This window comes from Bolinopsis microptera, chromosome 3, assembly GCF_026151205.1.
Source record: "Bolinopsis microptera isolate Bmic1 chromosome 3, MBARI_Bmic_1.0, whole genome shotgun sequence".
In the NCBI taxonomy this organism is placed as follows: domain Eukaryota; kingdom Metazoa; phylum Ctenophora; class Tentaculata; order Lobata; family Bolinopsidae; genus Bolinopsis; species Bolinopsis microptera.
In genome coordinates this window covers 1452406-1472844 of record NC_087074.1, presented here as the reverse complement: position 1 = coordinate 1472844, position 20439 = coordinate 1452406, and the positions used below count along the sequence as shown (strand labels likewise).

Sequence of the window (20439 nt, the reverse complement as noted above, 5' to 3'; positions counted from 1 at the left end):
GGGGGTCTTCATGGAAATTTTCTCAAAATCGACTTTTTAGCTGTTTCTGATAGATGAGAGTGATATCTATCAGATGCTTTTAATCCGATAGAAAAATATTGTTCCTATCAGAAATTATCGCCGGTAGAAGGTCAGCGCTTGTGTGTAATTGTATTGCGCGAGCGATTTTTGATCGCTTGCCCTGAAAATCGAGTCTAAAAATCTATCTCCTCCTACATTTTTTGAGCAATCACCCTCAAACTTTCAGGATATGTTCTAGGGATCATTTAGAAGAGATTGTCCGGGCAAAATTTTGAGATAGGCCTTTAAACATTTTTTATTCGATTTTGAAAGTCTTGGACCTGGTTTTTTGACGATTTTTCGAGGTCCAAGATTTTTAAAATCGAATAAAAAATGTTTAAAGGCCTATCTCAAAATTTTGCCCGGACAATCTCTTCTAAATGATCCCTAGAACATATCCTGAAAGTTTGAGGGTGATTGCTCAAAAAATGTAGGAGAAGATAGATTTTTAGACTCGATTTTCAGGGCACGCGATCAAAAATCGCTCGCGCAATACAATTACACACAAGCGCTGACCTTTTACCGGCGATAATTTCGGCAAGGAACAATATTTTTCTATCGGATTAAAAGCATCTGATAGATATCACTCCCCTCTATCAGAAACAACTAAAAAGTCGATTTTGAGAAAATTTCCATGAAGACCCCCCCTGCCCCCTTAACTTTAATTTATTCTGGAATCAAAAAAAGTTACATCTACTATAAATAATTTAACATAAAGATGAATAATATCACAGTAAACTGGGTTAATAATAATTACAATTTTATATTTATATTATACAGGTCACAATTTATGATAAATGATACAACACATAAATACAATATTCTGCTACACATTACTACAGGATGGACTAGAATTAATGAAATGTGTTCAGATATTGTATTTGTGTTCAGGTTTTGTGGTTTAAGAAGTCAGGCTTTGTAATTTATAAAGTTGGAACACAGTGGCGTTGGTATATTGTTTATGTCGATATTTCATTACTTTCTGTCCACCCTGTGTGTCATAGGCTTAAATAAATCAAACATTAAAGTAGTGGCAAAAAAGCTTGCCATAAAAAAAACGAATGCAAAAATCCAAATATGTCACCTTTCAAAGGTTGACCTTTGACATCACTCTGTACAAAGCCAAAACCTAAATTTATTGAGTATCTTTACTTAAATGGCTACAAAATGTTGGTTATGTAACCTTATTATGATTATATGTCATGTAAAACTGCCTCATATCAGTATTAAATATAACAACTACAACCTAAAACATAGAAATTTATACAAAATGATTACCAAACCACGGTAATACTATACTACTAATAAGTCAAATATATTGCCTAATCTATAAATTTTCCCATAATAAAGCATTATAATAATAACAAACTATTTACACTTATCAAGTTAATTCTATCTGATTATCTAAGATTTATCACGCAGTCTGATCAAGGCCTCCAACTCCTTATGATGACCGGTGGTTTCGAGCCAGTCATGGAAGCGGGCCTGCAAGGTGGCGGCTAGTTGCACCGTTTGTGTTTCTGACAACTCGCATTTCTGCACGTTGTCGTACCACTTGTTGACGCGGTCACGTGCGCGCATCGTGCCTTCTTCGTATTCGGGAGGTAACTTGTTCACCAGGCCCTATGAATGGTTTACGTGTGAAATAAGTGTTATGTTAATCTGCTGTCCTTATTTGGAGATGAACATGTACCAAAGGACAATAACAAATACAGCAAAGCACTGTGTAATAAAGTACACTGTAGTGCAGTACAGTACATTGTAGTGGAGTACACTGTCGTGTAGTACTCGCATACAATTCTCAACGCACAATACAAACTCGAATATTTAAGTTGAACAAGGGAAGAAAACGTACCGTAGTGGTGCCCTCCGTGTTAAAGGGAATGGAGAAGAGGTGGAACTGTTCTGGAGGGAGTTTCTGGTACACTTTACCACTGTCACCTGATCATCACGTGTTACACATTCATCATTTATCACGTGATCAGCTCTATAACACGTGATCAGCTCTGTAACACGTGATCAGCTCTATAACACGTGATCAGCTCTGTAACACATGATCAGATCTATATCACGTGATCAGCTCTATAACACGTGATCAGCTCTGTAACACGTGATCAGCTCTATAACACGTGATCAGATCTATATCACGTGATCAGCTCTGTAACACATGATCAGATCTATATCACGTGATCAGCTCTGTAACACGTGATCAGCTCTATAACACGTGATTAGCTGTATATCACGTGATCAGATCTATATCACGTCATCAGCTCTATATCACGTCATCAGCTCTATATCACGAGATCAGCTCTATATCACGAGATCAGATCTAAATTACTTAGAAATTAACTATCAGGTAAATTACTTAGATTAAAAGTACGTCACCTAGAAGAGACCCACCATCCAGGCACATGGGGGAGGCGGGCTGATCCCAGAAGTTCTTAACCACACTGAAGGTGGCGTGAGACAGATGTCCTGCTAATCCTCTGTAATAAGTGTTGTACGGAGCCAGGGTGATATCGTTACAACCTGCCAGTAGGAGAGGTCGGGTAGGGGTCAGGATGTAGAGCTTACAACTGTGACAGTTCCTGGGGAGGGTAGGGGTCAGGATGTAGAGCTTACAACTGTGACAGTTCCTGGGGAGGGTAGGGGTCAGGATGTAGAGCTTACAACTGTGACAGTTCCTGGGGAGGGTAGGGGTCAGGATGTAGAGCTTACAACTGTGACAGTTCCTGGGGAGGGTAGGGGTCAGGATGTAGAGTTTACAACTGTGACAGTTCCTGGGGAGGGTAGGGGTCAGGATGTAGAGCTTACAACTGTGACAGTTCCTGGGGAGGGTAGGGGTCAGGATGTAGAGCTTACAACTGTGACAGTTCCTGGGGAGGGTAGGGGTCAGGATGTAGAGCTTACAACTGTGACAGTTCCTGGGGAGGGTAAGGGTCAGGATGTAGAGCTTACAACTGTGACAGTTCCTGGGGAGGGTAGGGGTCAGGATGTAGAGCTTACAACTGTGACAGTTCCTGGGGAGGGTAGGGGTCAGGATGTAGAGCTTACAACTGTGACAGTTCCTGGGGAGGGTAGGGGTCAGGATGTAGAGCTTACAACTGTGACAGTTCCTGGGGAGGGTAGGGGTCAGGATGTAGAGCTTACAACTGTGACACTTCCTGGGGAGGGTAGGGGTCAGGATGTAGAGCTTACAACTGTGACAGTTCCTGGGGAGGGTAAGGGTCAGGATGTAGAGCTTACAACTGTGACAGTTCCTGGGGAGGGTAGGGGTCAGGATGTAGAGCTTACAACTGTGACAGTTCCTGGGGAGGGTAGGGGTCAGGATGTAGAGCTTACAACTGTGACAGTTCCTGGGGAGGGTAGGGGTCAGGATGTAGAGCTTACAACTGTGACAGTTCCTGGGGAGGGTAGGGGTCAGGATGTAGAGCTTACAACTGTGACAGTTCCTGGGGAGGGTAGGGATCAGGATGTAGAGCTTACAACTGTGACAGTTCCTGGGGAGGGTAGGGGTCAGGATGTAGAGCTTACAACTGTGACAGTTCCTGGGGAGGGTAGGGGTCAGGATGTAGAGCTTACAACTGTGACAGTTCCTGGGGAGGGTAGGGGTCAGGATGTAGAGCTTACAACTGTGACAGTTCCTGGGGAGGGTAGGGGTCAGGATGTAGAGCTTACAACTGTGACAGTTCCTGGGGAGGGTAGGGGTCAGGATGTAGAGCTTACAACTGTGACAGTTCCTGGGGAGGGTAGGGGTCAGGATGTAGAGCTTACAACTGTGACAGTTCCTGGGGAGGGTAGGGGTCAGGATGTAGAGCTTACAACTGTGACAGTTCCTGGGGAGGGTAGGGATCAGGATGTAGAGCTTACAACTGTGACAGTTCCTGGGGAGGGTAGGGGTCAGGATGTAGAGCTTACAACTGTGACAGTTCCTGGGGAGGGTAGGGGTCAGGATGTAGAGCTTACAACTGTGACAGTTCCTGGGGAGGGTAGGGGTCAGGATGTAGAGCTTACAACTGTGACAGTTCCTGGGGAGGGTAGGGGTCAGGATGTAGAGCTTACAACTGTGACAGTTCCTGGGGAGGGTAGGGGTCAGGATGTAGAGCTTACAACTGTGACAGTTCCTGGGGAGGGTAGGGGTCAGGATGTAGAGCTTACAACTGTGACAGTTCCTGGGGAGGGTAGGGGTCAGGATGTAGAGCTTACAACTGTGACAGTTCCTGGGGAGGGTAGGGGTCAGGATGTAGAGCTTACAACTGTGACAGTTCCTGGGGAGGGTAGGGGTCAGGATGTAGAGCTTACAACTGTGACAGATCCTGGGGAGGGTAGGGGTCAGGATGTAGAGCTTACAACTGTGACAGTTCCTGGGGAGGGTAGGGGTCAGGATGTAGAGCTTACAACTGTGACAGTTCCTGGGGAGGGTAGGGGTCAGGATGTAGAGCTTACAACTGTGACAGTTCCTGGGGAGGGTAGGGATCAGGATGTAGAGCTTACAACTGTGACAGTTCCTGGGGAGGGTAGGGGTCAGGATGTAGAGCTTACAACTGTGACAGTTCCTGGGGAGGGTAGGGGTCAGGATGTAGAGCTTACAACTGTGACAGTTCCTGGGGAGGGTAGGGGTCAGGATGTAGAGCTTACAACTGTGACAGTTCCTGGGGAGGGTAGGGGTCAGGATGTAGAGCTTACAACTGTGACAGTTCCTGGGGAGGGTAGGGGTCAGGATGTAGAGCTTACAACTGTGACAGTTCCTGGGGAGGGTAGGGGTCAGGATGTAGAGCTTACAACTGTGACAGTTCCTGGGGAGGGTAGGGATCAGGATGTAGAGCTTACAACTGTGACAGTTCCTGGGGAGGGTAGGGGTCAGGATGTAGAGCTTACAACTGTGACAGTTCCTGGGGAGGGTAGGGGTCAGGATGTAGAGTTTACAACTGTGACAGTTCCTGGGGAGGGTAGGGGTCTGGATCAAGGATGTAGAGCTTACAACTGTGACAGTTCCTGGGGAGGATAGGGGTCAGGATGTAGAGCTTACAACTGTGACAGTTCCTGGGGAGGGTTGGGGTCAGGATGTAGAGCTTACAACTGTGACAGTTCCTGGGGAGGGTAGGGGTCAGGATGTAGAGCTTACAACTGTGACAGTTCCTGGGGAGGGTAGGGGTCAGGATGTAGAGCTTACAACTGTGACACTTCCTGGGGAGGGTAGGGGTCAGGATGTAGAGCTTACAACTGTGACAGTTCCTGGGGAGGGTAGGGGTCAGGATGTAGAGCTTACAACTGTGACAGTTCCTGGGGAGGGTAGGGGTCAGGATGTAGAGCTTACAACTGTGACAGTTCCTGGGGAGGGTAGGGGTCAGGATGTAGAGCTTACAACTGTGACAGTTCCTGGGGAGGGTAGGGGTCAGGATGTAGAGCTTACAACTGTGACAGTTCCTGGGGAGGGTAGGGGTCAGGATGTAGAGCTTACAACTGTGACAGTTCCTGGGGAGGGTAGGGGTCAGGATGTAGAGCTTACAACTGTGACAGTTCCTAGGGAGGGTAGGGGTCAGGATGTAGAGCTTACAACTGTGACAGTTCCTGGGGAGGGTAGGGGTCAGGATGTAGAGCTTACAACTGTGACAGTTCCTGGGGAGGGTAGGGGTCAGGATGTAGAGCTTACAACTGTGACAGTTCCTGGGGAGGGTAGGGGTCAGGATGTAGAGCTTACAACTGTGACAGTTCCTGGGGAGGGTAGGGGTCAGGATGTAGAGCTTACAACTGTGACAGTTCCTGGGGAGGGTAGGGGTCAGGATGTAGAGCTTACAACTGTGACAGTTCCTGGGGAGGGTAGGGGTCAGGATGTAGAGCTTACAACTGTGACACTTCCTGGGGAGGGTAGGGGTCAGGATGTAGAGCTTACAACTGTGACAGTTCCTGGGGAGGGTAGGGGTCAGGATGTAGAGCTTAATCCTGTGACAGTTCCTGGGGAGGGCCAGGGTAGGGGTCAGGATGTAGAGCTTACAACTGTGACAGTTCCTGGGGAGGGTAGGGGTCAGGATGTAGAGCTTACAACTGTGACAGTTCCTGGGGAGGGTAGGGGTCAGGATGTACAGCTTACAACTGTGACAGTTCCTGGGGAGGGTAGGGGTCAGGATGTAGAGCTTACAACTGTGACAGTTCCTGGGGAGGGTAGGGGTCAGGATGTAGAGCTTACAACTGTGACAGTTCCTGGGGAGGGTAGGGGTCAGGATGTAGAGCTTACAACTGTGACAGTTTCTGGGGAGGGTAGGGGTCAGGATGTAGAGCTTACAACTGTGACACTTCCTGGGGAGGGTAGGGGTCAGGATGTAGAGCTTACAACTGTGACAGTTCCTGGGGAGGGTAGGGGTCAGGATGTAGAGCTTACAACTGTGATAGTTCCTGGGGAGGGTAGGGGTCAGGATGTAGAGCTTACAACTGTGACAGTTCCTGGGGAGGGTAGGGGTCAGGATGTAGAGCTTACAACTGTGACAGTTCCTGGGGAGGGTAGGGGTCAGGATGTAGAGCTTACAACTGTGACAGTTCCTGGGGAGGGTAGGGGTCAGGATGTAGAGCTTACAACTGTGACAGTTCCTGGGGAGGGTAGGGGTCAGGATGTAGAGCTTACAACTGTGACAGTTCCTGGGGAGGGTAGGGGTCAGGATGTAGAGCTTACAACTGTGACAGTTCCTGGGGAGGGTAGGGGTCAGGATGTAGAGCTTACAACTGTGACAGTTCCTGGGGAGGGTAGGGGTCAGGATGTAGAGCTTACAACTGTGACAGTTCCTGGGGAGGGTAGGGGTCAGGATGTAGAGCTTACAACTGTGACAGTTCCTGGGGAGGGTAGGGGTCAGGATGTAGAGCTTACAACTGTGACAGTTCCTGGGGAGGGTAGGGGTCAGGATGTAGTGCTTACAACTGTGACAGTTCCTGGGGAGGGTAGGGGTCAGGATGTAGAGCTTACAACTGTGACAGTTCCTGGGGAGGGTAGGGGTCAGGATGTAGAGCTTACAACTGTGACAGTTCCTGGGGAGGGTAGGGGTCAGGATGTAGAGCTTACAACTGTGACACTTCCTGGGGAGGGTAGGGGTCAGGATGTAGAGCTTACAACTGTGACAGTTCCTGGGGAGGGTAGGGGTCAGGATGTAGAGCTTACAACTGTGACAGTTCCTGGGGAGGGTAGGGGTCAGGATGTAGAGCTTACAACTGTGACAGTTCCTGGGGAGGGTAGGGGTCAGGATGTAGAGCTTACAACTGTGACAGTTCCTGGGGAGGGTAGGGGTCAGGATGTAGAGCTTACAACTGTGACAGTTCCTGGGGAGGGTAGGGGTCAGGATGTAGAGCTTACAACTGTGACAGTTCCTGGGGAGGGTAGGGGTCAGGATGTACAGCTTACAACTGTGACAGTTCCTGGGGAGGGTAGGGGTCAGGATGCAGAGCTTACAACTGTGACAGTTCCTGGGGAGGGTAGGGGTCAGGATGTAGAGCTTACAACTGTGACAGTTCCTGGGGAGGGTAGGGGTCAGGATGCAGAGCTTACAACTGTGACAGTTCCTGGGGAGGGTAGGGGTCAGGATGTAGAGCTTACAACTGTGACAGTTCCTGGGGAGGGTAGGGGTCAGGATGTAGAGCTTACAACTGTGATAGTTCCTGGGGAGGGTAGGGGTCAGGATGTAGAGCTTACAACTGTGACAGTTCCTGGGGAGGGTAGGGGTCAGGATGTAGAGCTTACAACTGTGACAGTTCCTGGGGAGGGTAGGGGTCAGGATGTAGAGCCTACAACTGTGACAGTTCCTGGGGAGGGTAGGGGTCAGGATGTAGAGCTTACAACTGTGACAGTTCCTGGGGAGGGTAGGGGTCAGGATGTAGAGCTTACAACTGTGACAGTTCCTGGGGAGGGTAGGGGTCAGGATGTAGAGCTTACAACTGTGACAGTTCCTGGGGAGGGTAGGGGTCAGGATGTAGAGCTTACAACTGTGACAGTTCCTGGGGAGGGTAGGGGTCAGGATGTAGAGCTTACAACTGTGACAGTTCCTGGGGAGGGTAGGGGTCAGGATGTAGAGCCTACAACTGTGACAGTTCCTTGGGAGGGTAGGGGTCAGGATGTAGAGCTTACAACTGTGACAGTTCCTGGGGAGGGTAGGGGTCAGGATGTAGAGCTTACAACTGTGACAGTTCCTGGGGAGGGTAGGGGTCAGGATGTAGAGCTTACAACTGTGACACTTCCTGGGGAGGGTAGGGGTCAGGATGTAGAGCTTACAACTGTGACACTTCCTGGGGAGGGTAGGGGTCAGGATGTAGAGCTTACAACTGTGACAGTTCCTGGGGAGGGTAGGGGTCTGGATCAAGGATGTAGAGCTTACAACTGTGACAGTTCCTGGGGAGGGTAGGGGTCAGGATGTAGAGCTTACAACTATGACAGTTCCTGGGGAGGGTAGGGGTCAGGATGTAGAGCTTACAACTGTGACAGTTCCTGGGGAGGGTAGGGGTCAGGATGTAGAGCTTACAACTGTGACAGTTCCTGGGGAGGGTAGGGGTCAGGATGTAGAGCTTACAACTGTGACAGTTCCTGGGGAGGGTAGGGGTCAGGATGTAGAGCTTACAACTGTGACAGTTCCTGGGGAGGGTAGGGGTCAGGATGTAGAGCTTACAACTGTGACAGTTCCTGGGGAGGGTAGGGGTCAGGATGTAGAGCTTACAACTGTGACAGTTCCTGGGGAGGGTAGGGGTCAGGATGTAGAGCTTACAACTGTGACAGTTCCTGGGGAGGGTAGGGGTCAGGATGTAGAGCTTACAACTGTGACAGTTCCTGGGGAGGGTAGGGGTCAGGATGTAGAGCTTACAACTGTGACAGTTCCTGGGGAGGGTAGGGGTCAGGATGTAGAGCTTACAACTGTGACAGTTCCTGGGGAGGGTAGGGGTCAGGATGTAGAGCTTACAACTGTGACAGTTCCTGGGGATATATATCCTTCTGTTGCTGTTCGTATTTATTGATAAAATATCGTTAACATGTAATATAATCATTGTTATAAATTGTGTTCCTCTGATAACGATAAATAGTATTACAAGATGTTATTGACAAGTCACTTTCTTCAGAAATAAAACTATTATAGTTAGTCATTTCGTCTTTTGTTTACCGACTCTGTTTTAATACTCATGTTACGGGTCATGTGACACACGACTGTAAGTCACACTGCACTTTCATAGGTTTTAGTTCGTAGCACATGACATTTATGTTGAATACTATAACTATAATATTATGATGATATGTGGACTTTGAGTAGCTCAAATATTTCTATTTTTGTAGAAGTTAATGACCAGCAAATCTGCGGAACTACAATCTGTTTCCTTAACTTTATTTATATATCAGGATGCGCATTGTGTCGGAAAGCGAAAGTCAAAATACAGTCAAACTTCTATTCCCAAGAACTGTAGGGGGATAAAAATGATATTGAAGAGAATTGTATACTCATTGTCCTTTCACCTTAAGCCATTACAAGACCGAAACTTTTAAATGTCTTGGAAAAACGCTCAAGATGTTCTTTACCACTGCACTGGCTCAAGAAGAAATAGGGTTTTTCTAATTTCTCTTGGTTGTAACTTTAATTTGTTTACCGTTATTACAGGACAAACTTACCTTACTCGGCTAAACCAATGTTACAGAAATACATAATCAACAATCAGCTCTACTAAAAAGAAAATAGAACACAAATCTACCTGAGCACCACACGTCTAGCGATAGAGATAATCCTCATATTAATACACCCAGTCAGGTACAAAGTCCCAGCTACAGGTCCAGTAACCAGGGTAGTCCTAGAACACTGCTTCACAGATACACACTTCATAGAGGACAGCAGGTAGATAGAGGCGTCATTACAATGGGTCACGTGGACACGGTGGTTCAGCAGTGTTTCAGGGCTCAGGACCGAGATTTGGCGGGAAACGTACTGCATGGCAAGTAGCCGGTGTTCTTTGGGTGTTTCGTGGTCGTTTACTGTTATCCTGCACCGTGTCAGGGTGTTGGAGGACCCGTTCCTAGGGAGAGATGGTTTGTTAGCTATATATGAAGTGTAACTATAGTAACTAGTAGTGTTTACTGTTATCCTGCACCGTGTCAGGGTGTTGGAGGACCCGTTCCTAGGGAGAGATGGTTTGTTAGCTATATATGAAGTGTAACTATAGTAACTAGTAGTGTTTACTGTTATCCTGCACCGTGTCAGGGTGTTGGAGGACCCGTTCCTAGGGAGGGATGGTTTGTTAGCTACTGTTTACTGTTATCCTGCACCGTGTCAGGGTGTTGGAGGACCCGTTCCTAGGGAGAGGTTTGTTAGCTACTGTTTACTGTTATCCTGCACCGTGTCAGGGTGTTGGAGGACCCGTTCCTAGGGAGAGATGGTTTGTTAGCTACTGTTTACTGTTATCCTGCACCGTGTCAGGGTGTTGGAGGACCCGTTCCTAGGGAGAGATGGTTTGTTAGCTACTGTTTACTGTTATCCTGCACCGTGTCAGGGTGTTGGAGGACCCGTTCCTAGGGAGGGATGGTTTGTTAGCTACTGTTTACTGTTATCCTGCACCGTGTCAGGGTGTTGGAGGACCCGTTCCTAGGGAGAGGTTTGTTAGCTACTGTTTACTGTTATCCTGCACCGTGTCAGGGTGTTGGAGGACCCGTTCCTAGGGAGAGATGGTTTGTTAGCTACTGTTTACTGTTATCCTGCACCGTGTCAGGGTGTTGGAGGACCCGTTCCTAGGGAGATATGGTTTGTTAGCTGTATTTACGTCTTCAGTTTACAAATCAGTGAAACACAAACATACTATGCTACAGACCCCCTCAAAGTCCTTTTCAACGTTATATGATATATACGATATGTAGGTTTAGAAAATAAAAGTAGGGAAATAAAGGTAGGGATGTGCTTGAAAGTTCACTGCTGATTTGTTTGTGAATCTTACAATAAGATGTACCAACAAAATATATTGATGGAAAGAGTGAAATTAAATTTCTACTCAAAGTTGTAATTCACAGTCTTCACAGGAAAATCATGTGCCCTAAAAAATAGGGTCTTAAAATCATGTGCCTTAAATCATAACCCATGTGCCATATTATATCATGATCACTGCACACTTCACAGCACATACTCGAGACAGATATCTGAAGATCTCCTGAGCGGTCTCCCTGGTTTCACAACTAGTTACCATAGTTACACTACTAGTTACTTACTCGAGACAGATATCTGAAGATCTCCTGAGCGGTCTCCCTGGTTTCACAACTAGTTACCATAGTTACACTACTAGTTACTTACTCGAGACAGATATCTGAAGATCTCCTGAGCGGTCTCCCTGGTTTCACAACTAGTAACCATAGTTACACTACTAGTTACTTACTCGAGACTGATATCTGAAGATCTCCTGAGGGGTCTCCCTGGTTTCACAACTAGTAACCATAGTTACACTACTAGTTACTTACTCGAGACTGATATCTGAAGATCTCCGGAGTGGTCTCCCAGGTTTCTGATAGACTGTTTTACCGTGCATCAGACACCGCTTACTGGTAAAGGGGTTAGCGTGCATGTGATCCAGTAACCACGTGCGAACTTGTTGTGTGTTGTACGTCTGTGTCAACTGAAACGCAGATTGTGAGGGTAATTGTGCTGAATATAGATCTGAGTGGATAAAATTAAACATTTACCTTTTATACAGCACAATGCCACTATATCTATATAATACCTTTTCATAGATAGTGTGTGGGTAAAATTTCGTAATTATGTTCAAGTACGACTGAATATATCAGTAAGTATGTGAAAGAGATTAGTGACTCAGAGAAATTAATGATCCGTATAGTTCACAGTTCACTGGATTCCATTGGCAGGAAAATGGTCGTAAGGCTTCACATTTTTATGGCAACAAAATATAGGACTTCCATATGAAAAATTTGAATCCTTATAATATGTAAAATTCTTTATTTCTTTCTTTTTCTTTTTAAATATGTCGCCTCCAAACCGAGGAGTCCAGCGCAGATTTTGTCACGGAGATTGCGGATTTGTGCACAGATTAACAATGGAAGCCATATCTGGGGCGAGGGGAAGCCTGGAATTAATACCCACCAGGCCCACTAATTTTACTAGTAATAAATAATAATAATAAAATTTGGTAGCTTAAACACAAACTCTAAGCCCAGTGGATAAACCACAAAACTTATGCTCTATTGTGTGAAACAAAGATGCTAGATCAAGATAATTATCAAGGAGTGTATGCATAGGACATAAAAAGTTTTGGAACGAAGATGACATGCTTGTGAAGCGAGCTAACAGTCTAATTGCTAATAAGTTCAAAAAGATCATGACATTAGGTTGCATCCTAAACAGTTTAAGCAAATAACATAAAGTTATTATATTGTCAATTAATCGCTCATGCCATAACTTTTCTTAAACAGGTGAGTTTTTAATAATGTTTTGAACAGATCAACATCGGAACAAGTCTTAATTTCAATTGGTAGTTGGTTCCAGATTTTCGGAGCAACAGTCTGAAATGCTCTTGGGTGTGATCTTGTAGATCCGACGGGTAGGTGTAAGGAGGAAGTTCTTCTGCTACTCGAACTAACAAATGTTACTAGATCACACAGATATGCAGGAGCAACACCATTGACTGCTTCGAAAATCAGTAAGCATAACTTAAACTCAATCCTCTCCTTCACCTTGAGCCAATGAAGGGATTTGAGCTTCTCCTCGACTGAGTCTCTCTTCTTTAATCCAAAAACCAGACGGCATGCTCGGTTCTGAATGTTCTGCAGCTGCGTAATTGAGGCTTGACTACAACCGTAGTAAAGTGCATTGCAGTAGTCAAGCGATGAGATTACAATTGCTTGAGTCAGTGTTCCCATCTGTTTGGTTGTGAGGAAAGTTTTCATCTTAGCAAGGTCTCTTAGTTTCAGAAAACACGATGTTTTAAGTTGCTTGATTTGCTCACCAAAGTTTAGTTGAGAGTCGAGACGAAATCCGAGGTTCTTTGCAACAGGTGACAGCCTGACACACGTCTCAGAGTTAACAAACACGCCCCCTATGGACAGCTGCTGGAGAACAAGCGGTGTCCCAAAGACAAGAATCTCAGTTTTTCCTGCATTGAGCTGTAGATAATGTTTTTTCATCCAGTCATTAATTTCTTGGAAACATTTGGGAACATCGTTGATAAGGACGGTGGGCTCCTCGTTTGGCTTGAAACTTTTATACAGCTGATGATCGTCGGCGTAACCCTGGATGGAGAAGTTCAAATCATGTGCTGCTGAGTACAAAGAGCGAATGTAGATGTTGAACAGGACCGGACCCAGCACAGAGCCTTGTGGGACTCCAAACTTAATCACTATCTCATAAGATTCCTCATTTCCAACTTTAATCGTTTGACATCTACCTGTGAGGAAGCTGCTGAACCATTTCCAAGCTGTCCCTGTTATTCCCAACTCATTTCTGAGGATGTTCAGTAGTTTGCAGTGGTCAACTGTATCAAAAGCTGCGCTGAGATCTAGGAGAAGAACAACAGTTGCCTTGCTTTCTGTAGATGCAATGAGTAGATCGTTAACAACTCTCACAAGCAGAGTCTCGGTGCTGTGTTTTGATTTGTATCCAGACTGCTGTGGGATGTTCAGGTTGTTGTTTTCGAGATGTTCATTTAGACGCCTGAGGACTACTCTTTCTATCAACTTGCCCACAAAACTAAGATTAGATATTGGTCTGTAATTCTTGAGATTATCACTATCTAATCCCTGGCCCTTGATCAGGGGTGTGATATGAGCTAGTTTAGCGCCATCAATACTGCCAGAAGATAATGAAGCATTTACTATGTCAACTAAGACGGGTAGTAGAACCTCAAGGTTTTCTTTAAAGATGTTTGCAGGTAGAGGGTCAATTGAAGAAGACTTGATCTCAGATGCCTTGATTATCTCCTCTAGTTCTTCTAGAGTAGTTGGAGAGAACTCAGCTAGTTTTTCTCCGCAGTAAGAGGGCGTTTGATCGTCAGACTCCACATGATCAAAGTTATTTCGTATTGCCTTTATTTTCTCCTGAAAATATACGTTAAAGTTTTCGACTGTGTCCTTGAGAGACTCCGACGAAGGCAACACAATGCTTTTATCCCGATCAAGAAAGGTGTCCACAAATCTAAAAAGACTCTTAGAAGAATAGGAATGCTTTATGAATTCGACTTTGAAAAACTCATGTTTCTTCCTGTCTGAGAGTTCTGTGCACTGCTCTCTGATTGATTCATAGTGTTTCTTGTCAGTTAAAGATCCGGAGATTTTCCACTTTGTCTCGGCTTTTCTTCTTTGGCTTCTAAGTGCTTTATATTCACCATCGAACCAAGGGGCAGACTTACGTTCTTTGATTTCCTTTGTGAGGAGAGGAGCATGGTTATTCAGCACAGTTAGGCACTTAGAGTTGTATAGGCTGATGCGGCTTTCAAATGACGGCATTTCAGCTTGTGATAGACCCTCAGGATCCATTACAGTAACCAATTCCTCAGCAAGATTATCCGCAAAACAATTTTTGTCAATTTCTTTGACATTTCTGAATGTGATAACTTTTTTCTTGTTGAGATTGCTTGCAACTGTTTTTGTGAGGCTAAAAGTAACCGGGAAATGGTCACAGTTTGGGAACATTTCCGAGGTGTGCGAGTCTACTGTGACACTCTTTGGATTGACTATCTGATGGGAGGAGATTACAACATCCAGAATATGTCCTTTGTTGTGAGTTGGATCTCTCACGTATTGATGCAGTCCATAGCTGGCCAATACTTCAGTCAGTTTGGCCGTGTTTCTTGATTTATGATCATCCAAATGAATATTAAGATCACCACAGATTAAAAACTTCTTGTATTTCATGAATATGTTCCCAATAAACTCATCCAAATCTTCAAAAAATACATCAGTCAATGACCCTGGTCGGTAAACACAAGCACAGAGGACAGTATCACCCGATGAGTCTCGAAATTTGCCTAAAACTGCTTCAAACGTATCTCCACACTTATCAAACACAGGAGTAAGGTTCAAATCACTTGAATTGTAAATAATTCCAACTCCTCCGCCTCTGCATTTAGCGGAGTCTTTCCTGATGTAGTGAATCAAGTTATAGCCGTAAGACTTGATGGTAGCAGTAACATCATTCTTCATGCTGGTGAGCCAAGTCTCAGTGACAAAAAGGACAGAGATTCCTTGGTCGATTATAGATTCCATGATTGGTTGAATCTTATTATTGAGAGATCTCACATTCCAGCAACAGCCAAGAATCTCCGCCGGAGAGGATTTCAGACCACTGCTTACAAGTTTTTTGAACTGTAGTAATTGATAGTTTTGCGGAGATGCTGCTGTTCAGCAACATAAGCTGGACATGTCCTATCAAATGCCGTGTGTGTGTTTCTTTCATCCCGATACTTGCCCTTAGAGCAGTTAATGCAGCATGAAATACGACTATTAGTTTTCTTTTCTGGACAATCTTCTGACGTATGATTCTTGGAACAATAACCACAAATAGCTTTTTCTGATTCGCACTCCGACCTGTAGTGTCCAAAACCTTGGCAGTTGTTGCATCGTTTTACATGAAATTGATCATAAACTTTGCAACTAAACGAACTGATGTATAGCCGATCTCCCTGTTGTTCTATGATTTTCCTGATATTGTTACTAACTCGTATAGTAGCTTGATGCTTGCTGCTGTTTTTGATCTGAGGTTTAACTTTTAGTACAGAAAATGTTTCACCCTGGGATTTTAATGCCTTAATGTTGGGGTGAGCTTGAAGGAGCAGGTCTTCTAGATCTTCTTCAGAATAATTATCAGCAAGGTTAGCAACAGAGATTGTGGGCAAACGTTCTGGTGGCTGGTGCGTTTTCATTTCTGGAAGTTGCTGGGATACTTTCTTGACAAGATTTTCCCTGTCAGCCGTTGTCGGACACACAACCACAATGTCCCCGTTCTTGTTGACATACCGTTTGTCAGCATGAATGGCGTTGTCTTTGATGATTTTGTCAACTTCTTCTTGGTGATCTTTTGCTTGATTTTCTGGTGTTTTGCTGGACATGATTAATACAGAGCGATATGAAGGGGCAACTGGTGCTGGAGATGGAGGAGAAGAAATTTCAGTTTTGTCCGGAGATGTTTTCATATTCACAACTTTCATAAGTAAACCCTTCATGTCCTCCATAGATTGGGTCAGATTATCTACTCGCCTGTCAATCAGGTCGACTTTACTTTCGGCACTGACTGCGGAGTTCTGTTCAGAGTGTGTCTTGCAGACATTACACACAAACGTAAAAGTCCCAAATCTGGAACTGTTAACACCCTTGGTTGCGTTTCTGTCGGAGTATGCTTTGAAGAAAGTGCGAGGACAGATTACAGCATTATTGATCCTATCTTTATCAGCATCTCGACAAACAGCATGAAATGACGATTTACACAAAAAGCAGGTAAGAGCAGTGTCATTAGCTTGAACATCATTACAGGTGTTACAAGTGCCGTCTTTGATGTAGGCAAACTGGTATTGAAGAATGTTACCTTGTCGCTGTTGAGTACTTTCAGAGGATGTGGATGAGTTCAGGGTAGGTGTGAAACGTTGCGGGGATAACATATCTTCGCTAACATTCCTGTCATTCTTTGGCGTATCATCCTGTAACGAGATTGAGGACCTGTTACCCTCATCATCAAAACCACCTTCTCCGATCATTGCGCACTTCTTTTACAAAGTGAAACAGTGCAGATCAGCAGAGTCAGTAGAGAATCAAAATTGAGTTCGGGGTCCTCAAATTATTTGTTATATAGTAGTGTTGAAAGTATTAAAAGTAGTAGAGGCCCAGTGCCTTCCAATGGGAGTTTAATTGCGGATAGGAGACACCAGCTTACCCACACGGGCAGGTAGCAGGTACTGTTATATTAATATGAATAATCTTACAGTACCAGCTACAGTACGGCAATATCAAAACTGAGATGGAAGTAGAAGTTCCAACCCCCAAAAAGGATATAAAATTACAGGAATTTAAAATGTTCGGTTTTTTCCGACTCAAAGTACTAAAGTAGGTAGGAGCAATTGAGTGTACTCCTGGCCCTGTAGCTGTGGTAACCGAGGCTGCATCTATCCGGTTGTTAACAACTGTCGTGATCACACTATTCTACATCTTTCATAATTACATTTTTTAACAACAAGTATTAATCCTGAAGAAGGTTCTCTTTCACACTGCACTCTCCTGTCGTCACAGATTAGCAACACACAAACCTTGCTGAAGGAGCAGACTGTAGCGTGGGCTTGTTGCTGTAATACTTCATGTAAAGGACGAATAGAGTTCTCTGTGTACACTGTAAACATAACACCGAGCGAGGAAACGTTTGCTACACTCATTGGTTGCTGAAATGTGTTTGTTAGGGTTTGTTTACTTTTAAAAGAGTTGGGAGAAAACTAAGTCCATACAATTAGCTATTATGGCAACCATTTTAACATTAAAGAGATATAAATCATTTATAAAACCTTATCAAGAGGGAGTCCTTTGCTATCAGGCTCTGATAGTATTTTGATAATATCAGAGAGGAAAGTTTCAATAAACCTGACGTCTATACTTTTCTTCTTAGCCTTGCGGTCTGTCGGGAACTCCTCTGAGATTTTGTGAGTTTAGTAGACTTCTCGGAATAATGGATAAGATATTAACCGTAACACTTATATTGGCACACGATGTATTGGTTACGAACTAAATGATTTTTTATTTTTCAGAATATATACTCAGTATCTATGCGGAAAATTAGATTCGAAAAATAAGCTATAGAATACACAGCAACAGTGAAATTCGTCCAATTTACCTGATCTAAGTGAAAACTTCTGAGTCTGCATGAGAGTAACATTCTGAGAGTACATGTAAAGTGCAAGATGGACAGTGTTAACACTCACTTTGTCTCTCATCCTGCTCTTTGTGTCTTCTGATGAGCATGCTGAGTATCTGGAATACATTTCATAAGAGCTTTGTTTCATTTGCTGAGTATCTGGAATACATTTTATAAGCGCTTTGTTACATTTGCTGAGTATCTGGAATACAGTTTATAAGAGCTTTGTTACATTTGCTTTAATTTACCTAAGTAGGCAAAGGAGATAACAATATTCATTAAAATGTAATTGTTAAATGATGGAATAGTTCGCTGTTTATTAGTCTCATGATTGAAATACTGATAGTTGGATAATATCCGGTTGAGAGACATCCGGTTGTCCTTGTCTCTCAACCGGATATTTTCCAACTATCAATCCAACTATCAATGTAATTATTATTGAATAGTTACTTTGCTCATACCTGTCATCCCACGCTGAAGTGTCTTTTGTTGGCATGCAAATGTGACGACAAGACTCAAAAAACAGGCAGGCTAAATCTGATGTCATGTTGAAATTACGCTGAGCATAGCTTTCCCAAATAGCATAACTGAAACAAATTAGGATTGATTTATATCCTACCAGAGCATTCAAGGCATATTATTTTCAAGAAACAATGCAAATAATCGGATGTAAAGTTGTAAGTAAGAAATTTTAAAAATTTGATTACTTACCACACATTTGGCCAGCCATTCTTTCCTTTTGTTCTACAGTACATGAGGAATTTTGAGAGGTTTTCAGCTGTGCCAAAAGAGGCAGGAAATCCAGCCAGTATTCCATGCTTGAATATGTCCTGATTTGGCCACACCAACACCCTTGGCGTGTCAACATGCATCGTATCTGGTCTTGTTTAACACTTGACCTGATCCACCACGAACTTAGTGGAACTAAGTGTTGGTACCCATTGCTAAGAGTAACATTATGTGATTTAATCTGTCAGATTGGGGCTCATGGAAGTTGAGAGACTGTTTTGGAGCTGAATAGCGTCCAGAGGCGGTTTACCTGTCTGATTGACGAGGTGGGTACTCTTCCTTACAGCCCTAGACTGGCAATTCTCAATTTGACAACACTGGCAGAGCAGCGAATACGTGAGGACCTAATAGAAGCTTTTACAGTAACAAGTGGTTTGACTGATTATGGATTGGGGATGTTTAGAATTAGCAGATTCGGTCTTAATCTTGTTTCAAGCAAAAGATGTAGTAGAAGTTTAACTAAAATCAAAAATGTCCAGAAGTCTTCTCTCCCAGATAGAGTTATTCCATATTGGAACAAACTCCCTCCGGACGTCAAGAACTCTGTGACAGTTTTAGGCTTTAAAATTAAATTAGAAAAATTTAAGAAAGATATGATTTCTAAAAGTATTACAAATGAGTGCTTTTTTGGAATGTTTCTAATGAAGTTTTAGTAAGAATTGAGGGAGCCAGTTATGTCAGTAATAAAGAGAAAGATAACGATTATCTTTGGTTTCATCCTTATGTGCATGTGGCAAAGAAGTGATTTATAAATCTTTATTCCACTGGGAAGTTTGATTAGGTTTTTAAAATAGGATAATGTTTTGATAAATTTTTTTAAATATTGTATTTGATAAATATTTAATGTTGGTGGGGAAATATTTATTTTTTCACATAGTGCGATGATATTTTGTAGACATGTGTGATGATGTGATGCCATAAATTTTACTTTATTTTACTTTAATTAACCATTTGTACATTATTACAGCCATACTGTATTTATATTACAACCCTAACAACTGTCAACGAAATGCAAATTGATATCGTATTCTTACTTATACTGTATATATGCAGAATGCACCGTTCTCATAAGAAAGAGAGGAACATAGTCACAAAGACAATTTAAACTCAGTACCTTGCTTAAAATACATTATGCAGCACCACTATCGAGCCAGTCGAACGATCAAAAGATCGGAATCGATGTTTGAATAAAAAGGGGGGTGTTGAATCTTGTCAGGGTATTAAATCATTCAGTAGACACATGACACATGTGACGTATACAAGAGCGTACTGTTAATTATATCGATATAGGATTTAAAAATTTATATAATAATAATAATAATAATAACAAAGTATTTATATCCCGCTCATATTAGCAACTAGTAACCAAGAATGGTACTAGCTACTAATGTCAGAGCGGTTGTCCAAACAAAGATAAAACTATAATAATTTAGAATTCTCCAACAAAAAATTCTCATTTTCCTTTAAACTGCTTATTAGTAACACTAACGTCTAAAAACTATATTATACGACAGACATGGTGGTACAATCAGACATCAGATGGAATATACTATAAGAGAAAAATAATAATCTCGACACATATTGGTTGCCTTTATTTGTTCAAAAGAATTTAATTAATTGAACTTTATTATACACTCTTCTTTATTTGTAGATCAAAACAACAAACACAAACTGTGGCCTGCATCCCCGTCAATACCACACAATCATTTAATGAGTTGCTCAAGGTAGTAGACCAGGCCGACGGATCCCCAGTCCGATT

General features: G+C 43.5%; 1 protein-coding gene across 2 annotated transcripts; it reads right to left on the bottom strand.

Annotated features, from left to right (window-relative positions):
- Positions 1-790: 790 nt before the first annotated feature.
- LOC134813014 (TBCC domain-containing protein 1-like) lies at positions 791-18838 on the bottom strand. 2 transcript variants are annotated; one of them, XM_063820677.1, is made up of 10 exons: positions 18603-18838; positions 18353-18478; positions 17871-18007; positions 17545-17669; positions 17296-17424; positions 11513-11667; positions 9769-10086; positions 2446-2648; positions 1916-2001; positions 791-1683 (listed from the first exon to the last, which is right to left on the bottom strand). In XM_063820677.1, exons 1-10 carry the CDS (start codon positions 18761-18763, stop codon positions 1465-1467), a joined length of 1659 nt encoding a protein of 552 aa, XP_063676747.1. In that variant the 5' UTR covers positions 18764-18838; the 3' UTR covers positions 791-1464. The 2 variants fall into 2 exon arrangements, with proteins under 2 accessions (XP_063676747.1, XP_063676749.1); XM_063820679.1 differs by having other exon boundaries at positions 954-1683; positions 2461-2648.
- Positions 18839-20439: the final 1601 nt, after the last annotated feature.

What these genes read in the sequence shown, in the direction of transcription:
- LOC134813014 (XM_063820677.1), bottom strand. Translation starts at nt 18,763, where the DNA reads ATGCATGTTGACACGCCAAGGGTGTTGGTGTGGCCAAATCAGGACATA. An exon ending in AATGGCTGGCCAAATGTGTG is followed by an intron (nt 18,479 to 18,602) that starts GTAAGTAATCAA and finishes AATTTGTTTCAG; the next exon opens with TTATGCTATTTGGGAAAGCT. An exon ending in GGATGGTGGGTCTCTTCTAG is followed by an intron (nt 2,002 to 2,445) that starts GTGACGTACTTT and finishes CGTGATGATCAG; the next exon opens with GTGACAGTGGTAAAGTGTAC.